This window comes from Cucumis melo, chromosome 4, assembly GCF_025177605.1.
Source record: "Cucumis melo cultivar AY chromosome 4, USDA_Cmelo_AY_1.0, whole genome shotgun sequence".
Taxonomy (NCBI): domain Eukaryota; kingdom Viridiplantae; phylum Streptophyta; class Magnoliopsida; order Cucurbitales; family Cucurbitaceae; genus Cucumis; species Cucumis melo.
Window position 1 is genome coordinate 379,126 of NC_066860.1, and position 19,860 is coordinate 398,985.

General features: G+C 34.5%; 4 protein-coding genes across 5 annotated transcripts in view; 3 read left to right on the forward strand and 1 right to left on the reverse strand.

The window, feature by feature from the left end:
- Positions 1 to 1,593, forward strand: part of LOC103503458 (heavy metal-associated isoprenylated plant protein 31) — a 2,033-nt gene extending 440 nt beyond the window's left edge. For both annotated transcript variants that reach the window (XM_008467647.3, XM_008467648.3), the window contains exon 3: positions 908 to 1,593. In XM_008467647.3, the coding sequence (XP_008465869.2) occupies positions 908 to 1,377 (470 nt within the window). In that variant the 3' untranslated portion in view covers positions 1,378 to 1,593. The remainder of the gene's footprint in view (positions 1 to 907) is intronic.
- A 1,249-nt stretch (positions 1,594 to 2,842) lies between these two features.
- Positions 2,843 to 3,804, forward strand: LOC103503459 (heavy metal-associated isoprenylated plant protein 39). Its single transcript, XM_008467649.3, has 3 exons — positions 2,843 to 3,054; positions 3,166 to 3,244; positions 3,384 to 3,804. The coding sequence occupies exons 1-3, from the start codon at positions 3,046 to 3,048 to the stop codon at positions 3,617 to 3,619; spliced, it is 324 nt and encodes a 107-aa protein (XP_008465871.1). The 5' UTR covers positions 2,843 to 3,045; the 3' UTR covers positions 3,620 to 3,804.
- Positions 3,805 to 5,944: 2,140 nt separating this feature from the next.
- Positions 5,945 to 9,039, reverse strand: LOC103503460 (low-temperature-induced 65 kDa protein). Its single transcript, XM_008467650.3, has 5 exons — positions 8,874 to 9,039; positions 8,195 to 8,398; positions 7,766 to 8,092; positions 6,306 to 6,938; positions 5,945 to 6,205 (listed from the first exon to the last, which is right to left on the reverse strand). Exons 1-5 carry the CDS (start codon positions 8,935 to 8,937, stop codon positions 6,108 to 6,110), a joined length of 1,326 nt encoding a protein of 441 aa, XP_008465872.3. The 5' UTR covers positions 8,938 to 9,039; the 3' UTR covers positions 5,945 to 6,107.
- Positions 9,040 to 9,801: 762 nt separating this feature from the next.
- LOC103503464 (protein SHORTAGE IN CHIASMATA 1) lies at positions 9,802 to 19,342 on the forward strand. The gene is made up of 9 exons (XM_051083442.1): positions 9,802 to 10,323; positions 11,672 to 11,758; positions 11,846 to 11,929; positions 12,025 to 12,096; positions 13,138 to 15,098; positions 15,673 to 15,880; positions 16,040 to 16,534; positions 17,339 to 18,970; positions 19,051 to 19,342. Exons 1-9 carry the CDS (start codon positions 10,003 to 10,005, stop codon positions 19,153 to 19,155), a joined length of 4,965 nt encoding a protein of 1,654 aa, XP_050939399.1. The 5' UTR covers positions 9,802 to 10,002; the 3' UTR covers positions 19,156 to 19,342.
- The last annotated feature ends 518 nt before the right edge of the window (positions 19,343 to 19,860 follow it).

A 19,860-nucleotide genomic window follows, 5' to 3' on the forward strand; every position in this document is an offset into this window, starting at 1 on the left:
GTTTTTATATATATATATATATATATATATAGTGATTCTTGTTTCATGTTTTTGTTTATAATTTTTTTTCCTTTAATTAACTTAGTTAAAAAGTATTATTTTATGATTCTTATCTAATAAAATCTAGAACATGCATTAACTAAATGTTCTGTTTTAAAATCTATTGTTACTAAATTTTGACTTGCAAGGCCACGTTTGAAAATCGTTCTTATTTTTCAGTTTAGAAATAATTAGGCTTCTGTCTCTTTTCTTTTAAGAAACAAACTCCAAAACACTAAACAAATTTTGAAAGAACTGGTTTGGATTTTAAAATCATACCTAGAGAAGTAAACTATATATGTGTGTGTGTGTGAAAAATCCATAGATGTAATAGCCAATATCATTTTAAAAGATAAACTTACTTTCATCATGTTTAAAATGATACTCCTAAACTTAATCGACTAAAATTAGTTTAATATTGAATTTGAAACTAGAAAGTAAATTTCATGTCATTAGAAAAAGAGTTAATTTTTATTCATGGGAATAATTAAAAACAGTTTTGAACTAGTTGAAAATTATTATCAAACATATATTTTATGTAGTTTATCAAATGAGGCTAATTAAACTTACAATTTTTTTTTTTAATTTTTAAAATGATTGTTGTGAAATTGTTTTAATGTAAAGAAAGAAAGAAAGAAAGAAAAGTGAGTGAGGAGGCCTGCAGCTAATTGTGTTGGTTGGGCAGGCAAAGGGTGTGGGAGACAGTGGTCCTTTTTATTCATTCTGTATTTAAAAAGTGACAGTTCATTTGTCCCCCAAAAGTGAAAACCCATATAAATTACTTTCATTTATTATTCTGTTACATCATTAATATTAATATTTGATTAAGAGATTTATTAATAATTAAGGGAATATTGAATTTATGTAGGAGTGGAAGAAGTGGAAGTGGAAATAGAGATGCAAAAAATAACAGTAAGAGGGTATGGATTGGAAGAGAGAAAAGTGGTAAAAGCAATAAAGAGAGCTGGAAAAGCAGCAGAAGGATGGCCATTTCCAGGATATTCATCTCATTACACTTCCTTCTACAAATACCCTTCTTCTATTGCCAACCATTATTATGACACTTACGGGGGCCACAATTCTTATTCTTATTATTCCAATTCCAATTCCAATTCCAACTACACTACTTCTACTACTACTACTACTACTACTCCTCCTCCTTCCTCAAATAAACATCATCATCACCATCATCTCAATCTTTCTAATTCTAATAATTATTCTTCCCAGCTTCACACTTTCTTTCAAACTCCTTCCCTTTACTCTCTCGCTCTCTCCTCTGACCATGCCATTGCTTCCCTTTTTAGTGATGACAATCCTCATGCTTGTTCTATCATGTGATTTCTCTCTTTCTCTCTCTCTCTCTCTCTCTCTCTCTCTCTCTCTCTCTCTTTCTCTCTTCTCTACTATTATTATTCTATTTCTCTTCACTTAATTTCAAATTCCAAGTTTAATTTATGTATCTATATTCTTCACCAGGATTATATTCATTGTGTTTGTTTGTGTTGCTTGATCAACTTGGTTTAATTACTTGATTGGACTCTTTACCTACGCTAATAACTTTTGTACTTGTTATTTGTTGTCCTAACTAAGAACTCATTAAAAACATATTTTAACTTGTAGAGGCTAACTAAAAATTGAAACCCCAATAGAGTCTAAGAAGCTATATTTAAAATTAAAATTCAAATTAAGGATAATATAAAGAAGTGATTAATTAGCTTTGAAATTTAGGTATCAAAGTTGTAAGAAGAAATTAAGGCTAGTTTTAAGGGAATTAATGAGATTTTTTGGGTACTTTCCCCAATTAATTTGATAAAAACGTATATTCAATTGATGAATATTTTATGTGGGTGTGAATTTTAGAAAAGTTGAAGCCACGAAAATGAAGGTTTTCCAACACCAACCATTGAGGCAGAGGAATCTTCCTCATATGTCATATAATTTTATTTTATTTTAAAAAAAAAAAAAAGAAAAAGGTTTTAAAAGTTGGCCCAAAAGCGATTATTATGAACCCACCATGCTCCATGCAGCATGCACCACACCCTTTATTTCAAACCCCTTTCAATTTAATCAACCACCTCTACTACAAACTCACTTTCCTTCCAACATATGAAATTAATACACTGAAATGAACCAAGTAGTTTTTTGTTATCTAATTGTTATAACTAATATGTGAGCTAGTATTAGATTTTATATTGTGAAAAATGTATAGATTTAATACCCACGATTGAGTTTAAGATTGTTTTGGATCATTTACTTTTAAAAACTCCTAAAACAAATATTTTAAAATAGTTTGATAACAAAATCTTTATTATATATAAATTGAAAATAGAGTTCTTTTTTTTAGAGAAATAATTTGACATATTAACATTTTACTTTTTCTTTTTCTAGAGATAATATCTCTAAATAAATAACTTGAGCAACTAGAATGAATAATTCCGAATATATTTTAGAGTTATACCCCACGATTTTTTTAGTTAATAATTTAATAAGAGTTATAAATGGGTAATGAGTTCATCCTAAACATCCATTAGATAAAGTAATTGATGAAGAAGTTTATGTAGTATGAAATTAAAAAAAAACATATGTAATATTGTATGTGGTGATCGAGTAGATTTGTCACCACCTGTTTCCACTAGGTTTTAATTTTTTAGAAATGCAAAGTTTAAGAGGAAGTTGTGTAACAAGATAGTCGAAATCAAAATAAATGTGTAGAATTTTGGACAAATAAAAATTTGACTTTTGTTCATATTATTTTATTTAAAAAGAGAATTAGGAGGAGGAATGGGCATTTTCAACAGAGATGACATGCGAATGCGTCATTATTGAAAACAAATGTAATAATCCCTTCCCTTCCTCTCTCTCCTTTTTGGATTTTTAGCCCTTCGAAATCCCGCTGTTAGACAGCGACTTTCCCCTCTCCCCTTTCCATAAAGCCCTTTTTTTCCCCTTCATCTCTTCTCATTTTTCATATTTCAGTTTTCATCTCTCTTTTCCCCTTTCACTAAAATGGCTCAGGTTTGTTCTTCTTCCTTCTCTCTCTCCCTAATCTCTCTGTAAACTCATAATCAGATTTTACATGTTCTCTGTCAATCACTGACTCCAATGGATTTGATTTTGCGTTCGCAGAAAGTTGTGCTGAAGGTGATGACGATGACGGACGAGAAGACGAAGCAGAAAGCAATCGAAGCTGCGGCAGACATCTACGGTTAGTTGGAGATTTAATTTAATTTTGTGATAGATGTGTAATTAATTGTGAAAAATGGGTGCTTTTTGTTTTGGATTATTATATTATAGGATAAAGGAAAAGTGGGTTAGAAATTGTGTTTGGATAATGATGATATTAGGTGTTGATTCGATCGCGGCGGATCTGAAGGATCAGAAATTGACGGTGGTAGGATCGATGGACGCGGTTGCGATAGTGAAGAAATTGAAGAAAGTAGGTAAAGTGGATATAATATCAGTCGGACCTGCAAAGGAAGAGAAGAAAGAAGAGAAGAAAGAGGAGAAAAAGGATGAGAAAAAGGATGAGAAAAAAGAGGAGCCCAAGAAAGAGGAGGCTAAGAAAGATGAAAAAAAGTAAAACTATTGATGTTAAAAAACTTACAATTCCTTCTTCTTTCAATTTTGAGAATATTCTAATTTAAATACTCATCATTTTCATAATATCAAAACACATATATAAAGGAAAGAAGCTACCTTTCTACTTTATATTTCTCAATTGCATTGTACAAATAAACCATTAATTACATTTTTCTATTTCTTCTTCTTCTTCTTCTTCTTCTTATTATTATTATTATTTCTTATCAAGCATATGATAAATAAATAATTTTCTTCCAAAATATGTTAGTCCTTTTATGAAAAAGCTACTTCTACTTTTGAAGAAAAAAGAATCAATCATGTTTTCAATGCTGGACCGCGTTTCAAGTACTCCACATGTCTCTCCTTTTGTCTCAGCATATATAGTAGGCTGTCTACCACGTCCAATGTGTTCACTGGCTGGGTATGGACAGCATGTTGAAATTTGTCCTCTTTTAACTCTCCATTTCGTTCTTACCCTATTATTGTTTCAGCTTCATTAATAATTTTTAAATATAATTAGATTAAACTCTATGGTATCTATTTTTTTGGGGTCTTTTTGTGTCTCCACATCGGAAAAAAAAAAGAAAACCTCTTTACACTTGGAAGTACTGTTAATTTATTTCAAGATTGTTTTCATAAACAACTTCGATATTTGACTTACTGTATACATATAAAAGACGGGAATATCAAATTACTATATACAAGACGTGTATAAAAGTCAATGAACCATCAACTTTATATTCGTATTGGTAACATTATGACTAGACGTATGGTCGTTGAAGCGGTGATAGTAGTTGATGATATTGGGAGACAGTCTTATTGGCACGAGATGAGATGGGTAGTGGCCGTGGGAGGTCGGTGGCCATATCTAATCACGAAAATCATTTTGAAGAAATTATCAACTAAACACCTTCAATATATCTTTATTCATTCAAAATACTTTTCTTTCCAAACTAATTTTACTCAACATAGTTCATTTTTCAAACATATTTCTTTAATGCCACTAAAACATAGTGACTTTTTTTCTTTTATATTTTGACTACCCAATTGAAAAAAAAAAAGGAATCGAGATAATGTCTTTAATTAATTAATCTAAATATTATGACCTAAATAGGGGATTTTTTGTATTTATAGTCTTTTTTTTTTTTTTTTGAAAAGATCCGATGGTAACTACTACATATTTTCACGGCCATTTTGTTGATATTAGGGAATAAACGACATTTTAAACAAAAAGAAGTTTAGGAGAGAAAAAAGGTGCGTGGTATAGGATTTATTTTGCTTGTTTGAGAAGGGATGTAATTCTGGTGGTAATGAGATATGTGTTGTTGACGTAAAGAGATGATACAGAATTATTGATGGAAAGCAGGGGAGAAGAAGATGCCAAATTTCTTTTTTGTTTTAGGGTCCAAAAATGGTCGCTATAATTATAGATTAGTCTTTGTTTTATATGAATGCTCTTAATTCGCTAATGATTTGTGATTTGGAATATAATAATGTTTCATACGCAACTCTTTCAACCCAAAATTTGGTGTTGGTGGCTACTGCTGATGCTCTTTAATTTGCTCTTCCGTCTTTTTCTCACATTACTTTATATATAAAATACACCAACTTTGGCCCCGTTCTGTTCAATATTAGCTGCGTCTTGCAAATGACTTTGGTGTCTCTTATATCTCTAAAAACCTATATTAAAATGAAGAAACAAAAATTGCGACGACATATATGAGTTTTGAAATCTGAATTTTCCTACTTTTGACATTTTTTTTACTGGATTGTGAGGTGAATGGAAGTAACCCTGTTACGATATGGACAAGTTAAGGCGACTGTTTTGTTATGGAACCGGCGCTAGGAATTGACTAACACAGACTAATCAATGGAATTGGATTTATTCCATTTGGTATTTTACTTTTCTGTTATATCCTAACAAGTGTTTAGTAATACCTAATGAGCGTTCAGTAATAGCAATGACACTTCAGATATACACGACAACTTGCACCTTAGATGAGATGACTAACTTGTCACATCGACTGTATGATGATAAATAAATTCTCGTAGCATCTCCATTACATATGGATCAATTATAATTTATGTGATTAGGTCAGTAAGATACGTAAAACCAAATTCCAAAATCTCCTATTTCGAGTCGCTAATTTAGACTTGATTAATGCGACTCCTATGTAAACCAAAATCTCCCAATTCAATACAACTAATTTAGGCTTGGACTAAAATTGATTTAGTTGAAGCGAGCCTTCCTCGCAAGTGAATGGACACGCATCCAATAGTTCTGATGCCCAACCGCAACTTAAGAATAGTTCACCTTAAAAACAAATAAATTCAAACCGCACTTCAATTACCATTTGATATTATTGTTTAACTTGTTACTTTTACCTCTTTTATCACATTACAAGTACCCAAGGCCTATTAAAAGTTACCACACAAAAGTACCAAAATTACATTCAAAGAAAAAAAAGAAAAACACGCTGAAATCTGCTTCAATTCGCCGAACCCTGAAGTACCCGCACCTCCGCCCCCGTCCCACCATGCTCCGCCTGCCGCCGTGATGAAGAATCATCCACAAAACCCTCGACACCTTTTCAAATTATTCCCAAAAAAATATAACAGTTGACAGATAAAACCAAACAAAAAAAGCGAACAATCATAAACCCTTAACTAAGCACTAGTTAAGTTACCTTGTGAAGTACCAAGTGACTGTTGCGACGGCGCAGATTGCTCTCCAGCTTTTCCCAGCCACGACCCCACCGTATCTTTCACCATACCCACCACACTCCTCCCTGTCGCTGCCGCAGCACTCGCAACAGAGGATTTCTCTGTCGCTTCCTTATCCTCTTCCCCAAGCCGCCGTGTCAGCTCCTCCGACTCCGTCACCACCCCTTTCGAGGGTGGCCGTCCAAAAGCACTTTCTCCAACTTTAACTACCTCATCCTTCCTTCTATTCAAAGCCTCTGAAATTACTTCTGACAATGCTCTGTCTTCTTCCCCTGGCTTTAGCTTCTCTGTCACTGTTAATGCTATCTTTTTTCCGTACTCCAACGGTGAAGACGAAGACGACTTATCGGCGGTGGTTCCTTCTTTTGTTTCTCCATACCCGAGCTTTGATGCCACAAAATCCTTCGCTGCTACTGCTTTTCCACTCACCGCTGAACCCACGGCTGAGATTTTTTGGGCGTAATTGATGTGGTCTTCTCCACCATGTTCTTGGTCTAATCCATGTGGTGAACCGGTTCGGTTCGGTTTTTTATCGTCGACTTTCATTTTTGCGAATGAATCGAAGACTTGAGATTTCCCTGCTGCTTCTTCGCTCCCTGTACGTTGCAGACATATTCAAGAAATAAAAAAAAACCCAAAAGACAGACAAAAAATCGCCTTATAGAGCTATATATATATATATATATTATATATATATATATATATATATATATATATATATATATATATATTAAACAATCTTACCACTTAGATAAGTAACTTCGATTGGTGACCTTTACTCTGTAGTGTGCTTTTAAGGAGGGGTTCGTTCGGCTCTTGTTAATGAAGATAACAAAAACTAGCTAGTAGAAGGGTTCCTTTCTTTTAAACAACACTAGCAAAGGGTTGATATAAAATTCGACATTTTTAGTGATAGAACCCACAAATCCCTTGGACCAAAAGGCCTCTCAGCTCTTACTTCTCTAACTCATTGGCCAAAGATCGACCCTCAAAACTTGGTTTTTCAATCTCGTTTTTACTTATTTTTTAGAAAGTACGTTTATTATTATTATTTTAGTTGGTAACATGCATTTTGATTGGTTTTGAGAATTATTGCCAACATTAGAAGTTCAGTGGAAATTAAAAGTAGGACAAAATTTGCAAGCCAAACTTATTTTGTTAAGCACCCAATAAAAAAAGGGTCAACCAGTAATTGACAATGGAAATTAACACAAATTTTGCAACTAATATTAATTTTGATAAGCTTTTAAGACCTTACATACCAAATTAAAAAGTCAGAAAGTTGGATACGTCATGGAATGAGATTCAAAGCTCAAAACAAAAAGAAACCAAACTAAAACGAGCATGACCATACACATAAAACACGTACCATGAACCTCGAATCGACCTCTAAAAAAGAATATGATGATAAAAAACTAATTACCTCTGTTAGAGGGATCGTGAACTTTGACCTCGGAGATATGAGGAGCACGAGGGTCCTTAGGACCGTGAGGATCCTCCTCCAATTTCCATGGAGATAGAGACATGGTCGTGTTCGGGGCAACATTGGAGTCATCTACTTTATGATTTGCTGTGGGATTCTCGACGGAAGTAAAGCCAGTGTCAACAGCAGAGGGACGACTTCTGATTTCCCTTCGAGCTGGAGGCGGCGCATAATTGTGCATCATTGTCGTCGTTCCAATTCCAATTCCGACATCTTGATGCTGCCCTTTCCCAGCCGTGGCACTCCTCATTGCAGCACCTTCATATACTGTCAAAATGTACTTTAACATTCTCTTCTCCAAACCGACAACACCTACATAATTGATATAATTATGAAAAGAAAAAAAAAAAGGAAGATGTATATATATACATGGTGCACCCTGGATTTCAGGATCTTCTACAACTTCATCCTCCTCGTCATCCTCCTCGTCTTCTTCATCATGATGATCATGGGCATGGGCATGCTTTGTAATAGTGTCTTTAATCTTCTTAGCTTTTGCCTTCACTTTCTTCAGCACCGACTTCTTCTCATGATGCTCCTCCCCTTCTTCTAATTCTTCTTTTCCTTCCGCACCTATAATGCTAAATCTTTTAAGTCCGTATATAACTTTCTTTATTAATCTAATGAAATATAAATAATTAATTTTGCTATTGAACATTCGTAATTGATATGTGTGGAACCTACGGAATGTTAGCTTAGCCCCGTGAAGGAACAGTGTTAACTTTCACAGTTCCTAAAGAAGAGTAAACTTCACCCTACAATTTAATTATTTAATTTGTATAGGTTTAGATATTAGTGTAAAAAATTAATCTCTATAAAAACTTAACTAATTATAAAGCATTAGGATTATATTTTTAACTAAATACAAATTTAAATGGATCAAATATGTAATTTAACCAAAGATCTATAGGTAAGACATACCTAACAAAGATCAAAATAAAATGATGAACTTAGTATTTAAAAAAAAAAGTTAGAAGACACCGAAACTAGAAATTAGAAAATAGAAAATAGAAAATAGAAAAAGAAAAGGAAATTAAAAGAGTCATACTTTGGTGAAGGCCAAGGGGGTGATGGTGATGGTGATGGTGATGAGGGGGGATTTGTGAGTCCATGATAATGGAAGGAAATGGATGAAAATGGAGATGTTAATTGGGTGTTAAAAGATATAGAATTAGTATGAGATGAGAAAAGAAGAGGGAGTTGAAGGGGACTGAAATGGTAAATATATATATATATATATATATAGGAGAATGAAGGAGGGATTATTACATATATGGATACATGTGGGCGTTTAAGGAGAAGACAGGAAGTAGGAGTAGTTTTAAGGAGAATGCACACGTATAATACAACGTGGCATATGATCAGTGTTGTGTGGGGTGTGGGAATGAGTTTTTTACGTAATGGGATTGTTATTAGACCCTGAACGCCCCGCCGACTACCCAACCCATATTCTAATTATATACACACACATATTCCCTTATTCTTTATTTATTATTATTATATTATAAGATTGACAAACTTAATTGAGTAACAATAAAAAGTAGTAACTACTTACATACAACATATTCAACTATATACTATGATGTACGTACGTGATAGGGAAACTAATGGAGATCGTTTAACTTCTGATTAATTACGTCAAAATCAAATTACACTTTATTTAATTAATAGATTCCACGATATACTTCCATCCATCACTCAATTGAGTCACAAAAATTATATTACACATCACTTGTGACACATATAAAAACCATTCTATAAGGTTAAATATCTTGTTTACTCTCATTGTTCCCATTTTATCTACATTCACATTGGTTTCATATGGCATTCGATTATATAATTTTGTATTACTTTTTTCACATCAGTTAAAATTGGCAAGTTACAAATAACATAATTTGATGCAATGCACCATATATAATTACTTATCCTGATAAGTTTTTTCACAACGTTTTTACTTGAAGGCGCGCAATACCACACTTAGCACGGGAAATTACAAGCTCCTACCACTTTGAATTCTCCTCAACTTTAATTTCAATGCACGAATTCAAGTTTCATTCACCACACCAAAAAAACCGCTAATTTAAAATTGGGGTATATATAAGACCACTATTTGAAGCGCCAAATTCAGTTTTAGTTCATCGTCACCGCGACGGTTGTCTCTTTCTCAGTCGCTGACAATGCGAACTCGATTTCTCGACATTGATTACTTTGCTTCGGAAACCGATTCCTTCCACTATCTCCCTGTCCCTCACCTCATTTCCAACCAATTTTCTACCCTCCCCGACCTCCTTCACTTCGATTTTCTCCCTGAGTTCTCTCTCGGAATCGATAACTTAACTATCGATTCTGCACTCACCAAGTTCTTTCACGACGTTCTTCCTCGGAGAATCCACGATGTTCATAATGTCTATCGCGATGCTTGTGATCCGTCTTCGAGACTCCAAGGTTCCACGGACAGGATTTTCTCTTCGGAATCTGTTGAAACTCGATTTCTGGAGGTAAAACTTATTTTGCTCAATAAATGCAATGCAATGCAATTCGATTTCGTTTCAGATTTCCACTTAATGTTGTTTCACTGTTTGCGGCTGTGAAAATTTTCTGCTCATACGACTTTGTTTGAAGTTTACGTTTCATATCGCGCTTCATTAAGTCGAGGAGCACTCTTTAGCTCAATTTCTGCGACTTTCAAGGTTATAACAGACGATACTCTTCAGACGTCCTAATTTCTGCTTTAGTTCATTACATAATTACTTTTACGCGAAGCTAGAGAGGTGATCGAACTGAAGAATCAAATCATTTTGAGGCAAAAAATTGTCATCTGGAGGTTTATAAATACATTTCTTCAAGCTTTTCATGTAAATCCAACTCGAGTTTTTTTGGATTTTGTTATGTATATATATTTCTGTTATGCATTCAAAGCGAATTATAATCTATAAAATACAACAATAATAATAAACTGCCATAAAAGATTTCTCATAATAGGAAATCACAACAACGTACGACTGTTTCTTAAAATGTAGAGAGCAGGGATGAAACTTGGCGTCTAGGAGACTGACTTCTTCCTTCCACCTGTAGTTTTTGAAGTTGATTTGGATGCAAAATAGCATTCATGCTGACTAGGAAGTTATAATCCAAATTTCTGCTGGCTGCAGCTTCTCTATATTAACCAACCTAACCTATCAATATTCTACCTACTTGAACTGGGACCAAATAACAATGCTATTGTAGTGATAGCGACTTCTTAAACCACATTTTGAATCTATTTTTTCTTTATTGAACAAATATCAAGACAATCATATACAAAGATGAAAATATTTTAATCGTTATCGTGGTTATTAACATTTTCTTTTCTTCTTTTTCATAGTTATTAACCTCAATGACTTCTTAAACCATATTTATTTATCTATACTGGCGTAGTTTTTTGATCCTCGAAGGTATAATCTTGGAAGTTCCCGTAATTTATGCCTTGTTTGGGCATATAAATGTTTCTCCATTGAAGGAAAATGCAGGTAATGATTCAATAGTCAAGTATAGATTAGATTAAGCTAGATAGAGTAATTTTGCAGAACGCCTTTCGTCTTAACTAAAAAAATAACCTGAATGATTAATTGTGCAACCTGCAATAGAAGAACTAGTTAGAATGAACAATGACGTATTATTTTCTAAACCATTTCTTTTTCACCATTTCATTTGTGTGCTTGCCCAAATAGAAGAATCGTGATTATGCTTTTCAAATTTTCTTCCTGAAGTTTTAGATATTTTTCTTTAGTACTTTCTTGGTTGTGCTTCCTTCACTTTGCCAGCGTTTCCTCTTTCCTATATCTGATTCATCTTTATGGATTGCAGGAAGAAGCCAAGGGTACTTACGAAGAAAATATGGAGGGGGGATGGAAGAATTTTGGTTCTGAAACTTCAGAGATTGAATTCGTAAAAGTGCAGTTCTGGCTATCTTGAGCTAAGTTACTTTGTTGCCTTTGTTTTGGTAAAACGAGGATTTGAATATATAAAATATTTTGGCAGAAGGATACTGGGATTGATACAAAGAATAGAAACCTTGCATGTGATATGATCCAATTTGAAACACCTCAGCTTGATGCATACTTGGTAGGGTGTAGCCTAGTGGAAGTGAATATTTGTGTTTTTTCTACTTCAATGATACTTAGTTATGTAGTATTTATCTGTTTTGCTGATAACTGCAGGAAAATGCCTTATTGTTTGAGAAGGAGGAGGCACAAGTCCTTACAGTATTGCCAGAGGCTGAGTTTGATCTTGTAAGTGGAATATCCTTGTAAACAAGTTTCATAATTAATTGAAGAGCAAGAGTTTATTTCATCTTAATATTCATAGACATAACAGGAGTATCAAGACTTCCATCATTTTGGCATATCTTAGGATTCTGATGGACAATGGAATAAGCAATGTTTAAATCTGGTTTAGAAGATATTGTTTTAGTACAAGGAAAATGATCAAAATACTATAATTGCGGAGTAAGCAGTTACAGAAGCTGGTTTAGGTGGGATTATTTTAGAACAAGGACGATGATAAAATGATTGTAATTGGTAGACAGTGGAATCAGAAGTTAGGAAATCCAGTTTGAAAAACATTGTCTTAGAATAAAGAAGACGATAAAGTCATAATAATTTGACAGGTGTAGAATGTTCTGCAAGTCTTTGCACCTTATCTGAACTGATGATTTTGCTTGGAGGAAGATAATGATTTTTCTCTCATTTCTTTTTGAGAGTTTAAAGGATTGAAAACTCAAAGTGTACAGATTTAGAAATAATGATTAATTCATTTAGCTATGTATTATAAACATTATTCGAGGTACATTGAAAGTCTCATTAAAAGTATGAGCACTCACTCTAATTTCAGATTCCTGACTCAATCTGCGTGGATTAAATATTTTTGGGATATTAGGAAAATATACGTTTGAAGCATTCTGTTTATTGCAGAATAATAAAAATGATAGTTTTTCCTTTCAAAATCATATTATGTCCTTTAGTCAGCATTTTATATTCCGCATTCATTTTTCTGTGGTCATTTTCTTCAATTATCCTGCAAATCCTTTCATGAGCGTACATATTTTTTCCAACGCTGATTGCTGGTGATGATACTGTGAACTTAACTGTCGTTAGGCTTCTTATAACTAACTCTTTCTATTCAGGATTTTCACTACTATTTCTTTCACATGGATGAATTTTATCATTTTCAAGTTTCGTTTCTTCTTCTAGAACTTTATTTGTTTTGTGTTGTTTTTTTTTTCAAGGTTTCTAGTTATAGGTAAAATTATGACAGTCTAGTATTTCTTGCAGGAGACACTGAATCTAGGGCTTCTTAAGTACCCTTCCGAGGTCAAAGAATCAGTTTATGCTGTCGAATGCATTACCTCAGAATATCTCTTCGACCAAAGATCTTGCTTGTTTGAAGACGATTTTTCTCAGGACGGGAGGCTATTGGATCAATTGACCTTTCCCTTCTTAGAAGTAGACGAGATAGTCCCTGAAACTTTGCCATTCTTATCTTTGCAGAATGAACTTGTTTTTATTCTTGACAATGCCGAACCTCACCAGATACAAGATGTTAGTTTACTTGTCAGCAATGAAGAATATTTGTGCTCCATGAAGTGTGACGTTGAGGAGTTTCTTTCAGATCATATTTTGGACCCATGTGAAGTTTCTGAGATCGTATCCTCTGACATTTTTGGAGGATCCGAGCTAATGAGCTTGATAGAAACTTTGGAGATTCCAGGAAGATCTGCAATTCAAACAAAATCAACTTTCGATTTTCCTGTAGGACCTGCTAGTTTTGAGGAATTCCAGCTGCTGGACATATCCATGGATCTACCTTTTGGAGTCTTCTTTGATTTGGAATTATCATCTTTGTCAGAAATCAGTGACTGTATATCCGTTGAAAGCACGGATTTCAAGAATTTCAATGAATTGATTGTTTGTCATGAACTTGCTCTTGTAGATGACACGTTCAAGTCATTACCTGTACCTATCTTATCTAGTCAGGGATCTGAAAGACCCCTGCTTGCCTTCATAGAGGATGCTTTAGCAAGCCTAAATGTACAATCATTATCTGCATCTGACGACATATATTTGGATTGGTATCTATTGGAGGAAAATAGCTGCAGCTCTGGAATTCATTTGTCATATCATAATATGTTGGAAGAAATTAATTTGAAACCCATAGAATTTGATCAGGAACCTTGTGAAAATGATAGTGCATTTTATAGATATGTTTTCTCAGACGAAGACTTAGTCAGGGAAACAACAGAAGACAAGGAATTGAAGGAGTCTTTTCCTAATGGTATTTCTATGCTTCCTAGTCAAACTTTTATTGTTGATTCAAGCAAATTATTGAACGACAGATGTCAAAGGCAAGATATTGCAGCTGTTGGAAATACTGAGAAGGCTTTATCGCCATGGAAATCAAAATCAGAGTCCAGTGATCCCAACTTTTTTTTGAATTTTCAGAAGCCTGTTGGTGTGGGAAAGAGTGAATCTATATTTAATGCAATAAACTCCAATACTATGCTCCCCAGGGTTCCATGTGATGGAAAATTGACTAACAAGCCTTTTATCTCCAGTACCGATGGTAGTCCGAAACAATTGAATGTTGCATTACATCAAGTTTTTCTGTCTGATAACATTTTACATCTCATTAACAACTCTGAGAAAACTTATCTAGCAATCTTGCAAAATGAGACAGAGCTGAGGAAGACATATCTTCCATATGTAGCTGATGATTATTCTTTAATGCTCAGTCTTCCGAAACAGAAGTTGATAGACTGTATTGAAAAAATATACTTGCAAGGATCAAGTACCTACTGGGAAGAAAAAATAATGACATTAGCCATGTTATATGCCATTAAACAGATAGCTTGGTATTTGTGTTTCTATGGTATCTACCCAGCTCATATATATCTAAAGAAGTTATGTCAGAGCCTGGAGTGTTTACAATCAAGGTTGGGTTTCTTGGCGTCCTTGATTGAGGAGGCAGGAAATTCGGTTGACAGAGAAATTACCTTATCACATCCGGCACTTACTACCATCCAGGATATCTTATGCTCAAAGACTTCGACTAGTACTCTCAAAGTTCTGATCATAGCAAACCAAATTTTCTGGTGGTCATTAAAAAAATTGCTCAGGTCCTTGGGATTGTCTTTTGAAGAGCTAAATTATGGGAGCCCTATTGATGATCAAGTGTCTAATGCAACAACCATTATGGTGGATGGCCTTGTTTCCACTTGTTTGTTGGTATCCCAAGAGTAAGTCCGAGCTTTACTAAGTAAACATTTCACAAGCTACTTGTAGGTACATGCTTTATGTGTTTAACAGAACTGGTAACTTTTCATGTGATGAACAATGAGAATTTAGTGATGTTGACATTGATAATTGAACATTCACTCCACTATCAGTTGGTCGGCTCCAATGCAGGTTATATGCAGCGGCAGATAAACCATTTTCTCTAGTCCTTGTATTTAATTTGTTATTTGATGTGTATCCAATTTTATACCTTGGTTTTTAATTTATGAAAAGAATACCTTCCTCGTTGATCTTCACCTAACCAATGTTACTTGGACATGCTTATTTCAGTACTTCTTATTTTATATTTTCTCCTTAAACTTAGTGTTGTTCCATGCTTCTTGTATGAGTAAAAACAATATTGAAATTGAAACATATGGATTTAAAATGCAATACTCCTGGTACTGCAACTTTCAGATCATCAGTATCATCGAATATTTTGCTTTTTGATATTGCGTTGAATTCTCAGTTATTATTATGGCACATTACAATACAATAATGTGTGACTAAAAGTATTTGTTCTTCCGCCATTCTAAGGTATGTATCTGGGAGTTTTCCATTCAACAAATTTCGCCTTATCTTGGAATATGGAGGTCCCGATGGCTCTTCTCAGATCTCCACTTATTTTTCAAATGTAATCGACATGCCTCATCTACATTTTGTAATGTTAGAGCTGGACAAGTGTGGAAATTCTAAAGCATTTTGTGAAGGTGTTGATCTGCCTCAACATAATGAACTGACCATCGTAAGTTTGTTTCTCATGCAAGTTTTCGGACAATAAAATGTATTTCGAGTAAGTAATGTCAATGATTATTATAGGATTACATGCTTTCAATTGAGTTGACAAAAATATTTTAACTTATCTATCCATAACTTTACATTGATTAGTTCTATCTGTTCTCAGGAAGAGAAGTCTTTGGTGGAGAATCAGGCCGGGTTGTTAAAGAAATTGTTGAACTTTTTACCTGTTGAGGAAAAATGCACATTGGCATCTCCAGAGGAAACAATTGAAGCAGATGATTGCAGAGTGTCTCTACGAGTGCCAGCAGGAACAGTCTTGGATAAACCTCAACATATCGACCTCATGTCATTTCCTGAAGCAATTATTATTGTTAACACTCAGAAATTTGAAAAGGAAATGATTGTATGTAGAAGAAGTTCATATCAAAGAATTCTTGCATTGGAGAAACAAGGTGTCCAGGTTGTGGAACGAGACATGAGTTTGCCTGTGGATCTAATAATTACTTCTGGAATTTGCTTAATGTGGTATGACTGCACAAATATTATCAAGAAAGCCAGTACTTCAAATGAAGCTTCGTTGTGCTTGAATTTATGCATAGAGAATATTGCAACAGATCTTTTGACATCTCTAAGTTTAGCTTTTCTGGGTTGCGTTCTGGTAATTTTTCTACCCTGTGAAGACTGCCTACTTATCCTTATTACTTATAAGAGACTTCCTCCCATTACCTTCTTTTCTATCCTTATCGACTCTCTTCCTATGCATTTGACGTCAGTATCACAATTCTTTTGAACTACTTGAGCATACACTCGTGTTCTACTTGAGAATGCTAGATTTATCTTCAAGTTTAGGAAAGTGCCAAAAAAAGAAAGGTTTGCTAAATTGAACAGGAGGTCAAACAAAGCCAGTCAACTCAACAGCTTGTTTTCAAGTCTTAGTTAGAGTCATTTAATCAGAATCCAGGGAATTTGACTGGAGCAATATTTTAGATACAAAAAACTGCTTCTGTGAACTTGTCCTTCCCCCAAAAACACATCCCCTGGTACTTGGTTTGTTCGTGGGCGCTAAGAGTCCTTAATTTCTTGGAGTTTGCAAACAGGCTAGTATACTGTTCTTTATTTTCTTTAAGCACTGAAGACTCGGTTCATTCTCTCATTTCTAATATTGCAATTGTGAAAAGTGATGACCAAAATATTGCATATACGGAAAAGAAGATTTAGTCAACTGATTACAAATTATGCATGAGTCTATCGTTGTTTGTTGAATCTTACATTCGTTATTAGCCGTCCTGACAATTCCTGCATTTGCTAGCATGGGCATGGAAACTTTTCCATCATTGTGTAGAAATTAACCGGTAGACTGAAAATTGATGTTTGTTTTCGGTACATTCTAACCAGCAATGGGTGCATAATCCCCTGACATTGGTTATTCTCTCTTTTCTTACAAATAGTAGACTTTTTTCAGGTATTTGAGGGAGAAATCAGTTCCCTCTCCATTGTAATGGAATCTTCAGATGGACTGTATGCTGCAGCAGCAAGTTTGGAAATTGATTTTCAGCTCTTCTGTTCCTATTCATCTGAGTTGACAGATGAAATTATCCTGGGCTGCATTCAAAATGTTTCTAAGTTCACGACTAGGCGCCTATACCCCAAGATGTCTGAATCAGAAACTCTTGCAGAGTCATTTCTTACGAGTTTCCCTTCAATTAATCCTTTGACAGCTCACGGGATACTTTCTTCAGAAAGCATTCTTGCTGACTTCCTAGAATGGTCACATGAGCGCAGGCTCCAAGCAATTAGAAAATATTGTATTCCTGATGAAAGTGTCTCTCTATTTAGTGCTCTGTGCAAATATGGTGAGCGGGAGGATTCAAAATCAGTGATGACAGAATGCTCCTCCTCGGTATCTTCTGGTCCTGATTCAGAAATTTGTCACTTTAATGGTAATTCTGAAAGAAAGAGAAGAAATTTCACTGGTGGTACACAATACATTAATGAAAATATGGAGTTTTTGAGTTCCTTTAGCCTGAAATCGTTTACTGCTGACACTCCAGAAACTTTAGCGGCATCGAAATCGTTTTGTTCTCAAATGTTTGAAGATCCCGAATTCCTTTGTGATCTCAAGGGGTTATCTTCATCTGTAAATAATTTGTTTAATCAAAACAATAATCTAGAGCCTTTTGATGCAACTATATCAATGAATCCTACCAGGGTCTGTAAGCCACGTGATTCTTGGATCTCTTCTGCTCCTGAAATCTCCGATGAGATTAGAGGGCGTTGCTCATCATTTGTTCAAAATCAAGGATTAGACCGAAACAAAAGAAATGTACAGAACTATCATAATATGAATAAGTCTGAGAATCAGCATGAGGAGCTTATAGATGAAGTAGTTAACCTGGCTAATAACTCTGTATTAAAAGATCACTTTCCAACTATGATGCACGATAATGAAAAAGATTCATCAAGAAAGTTCAAAATTCAAAGACGATTGTCTTACGGACAAAGTGATCACCCATTCTGTGCAGGTGATGTTGGGAACAGCTCAAGTTCAGATTTTTGGAGTTCTATCAATTTGCATGGGCAGAGTTTGCCAGGATTGTACAATCATTTTCCTGATCCTAGTTTTGAACCCATTATTATGCCTCTTCAGTACAAGGATAACCACTCAGATGATTGTTTAGTACAAACTCCTGTAAAAGATTCAAAATTATTATTTTCACTCGCACAGAAAGGCACATCACATTCTGATGTAACCCCATTGTCCATTGCCCTCCGTTCAAAAAGTCTTCAAGAAAGTTCACCTTGGACTATGGAATTTCTTAACCGAATCAGGGAAAAAAGTAGAAATCGTCGGCTTTCTGTTCCACGTGGCTCCTCTTCACCTTTTCCTGAGAATTTGAGTAATGTAAAAAAAACTGTCAAAAGAAGTTCCTCCATTCTTGAATTTTTCAAGTACCAAGGGGGCAGCACTCTGAAGAAACCGGATCAAAAGAGGCGAAAACAATCATTGCAATCATCAAACTCGTCCAACAATGTATTATCAGCTCCAACTAGTGAACTCTCTTCATGGACGCCTATTGATAAAAAATCAAGACAGGTTTGTATGCGCTTATTTATGATATCACATCTTATACAGCTCTACATTCTTTTAAACTTTTTCTCTGAAATCAATTTCAGACTTTATCTTTTGCGACTGATGGCAACGGGAGCCAAACTAAGCTGGTCTGGTGCAATGACAAGTATGGTTTAGGAAAAAGCTCAAAGAAACTTGGTAATAAATGATGCAATGGAACACTGTATCTGGCAAACTAACAGGTCATTCTTAAAATTCTTATTTTTATCTCATATCTTTGAAATTATAAATACCAGTAGTTATGCTTAATGCGTCGATATTCATTAGTGGACTATTCTAGTACAAATTTATGATTGATGCTGCAACTAAATTGCAACACCGATATTCTTGATATTTCTCTAGTAAGTTTTGTTGAAGGTACAACTACATCTAGCATTGAATTCTCATATTAATATTGTCCTATCAACTACATTGATTAGTGGGGCATACTCATACAAGCTGCTGATGAAACTCTTATTTCTATTTTGCGTAAAGAATATGCATTTTTACTTCAAAAGCCTTTCTCAAGAAAAATTTAAAGAAGCAATTTGTTCAAGTGATGCAGATCCGCAGTCTGACTGTATTGGATCTATTGTCACCTACACGTTTGTAATTAGAACACAACGTTAATTTCTAGGAAGTGCTTGTATAAATTTTTTGAAAGTGATGATTTATGTTCTGTTATCTCAAAATCTGTAACTTGCAAGGAGCCGGCCTGCAGCTGTGATGTCATGACCATGGCAGAGAACCAAAGCACTGGGATCATTCTCAGTTGTTTTTTAACATCTTATGGTGACAAGCTTAGAATTTTATTTTCATGCTCAAATACCATTTTACGTAACTTAACCTCGAAAGAAAGATTGTGACTCAAGTTT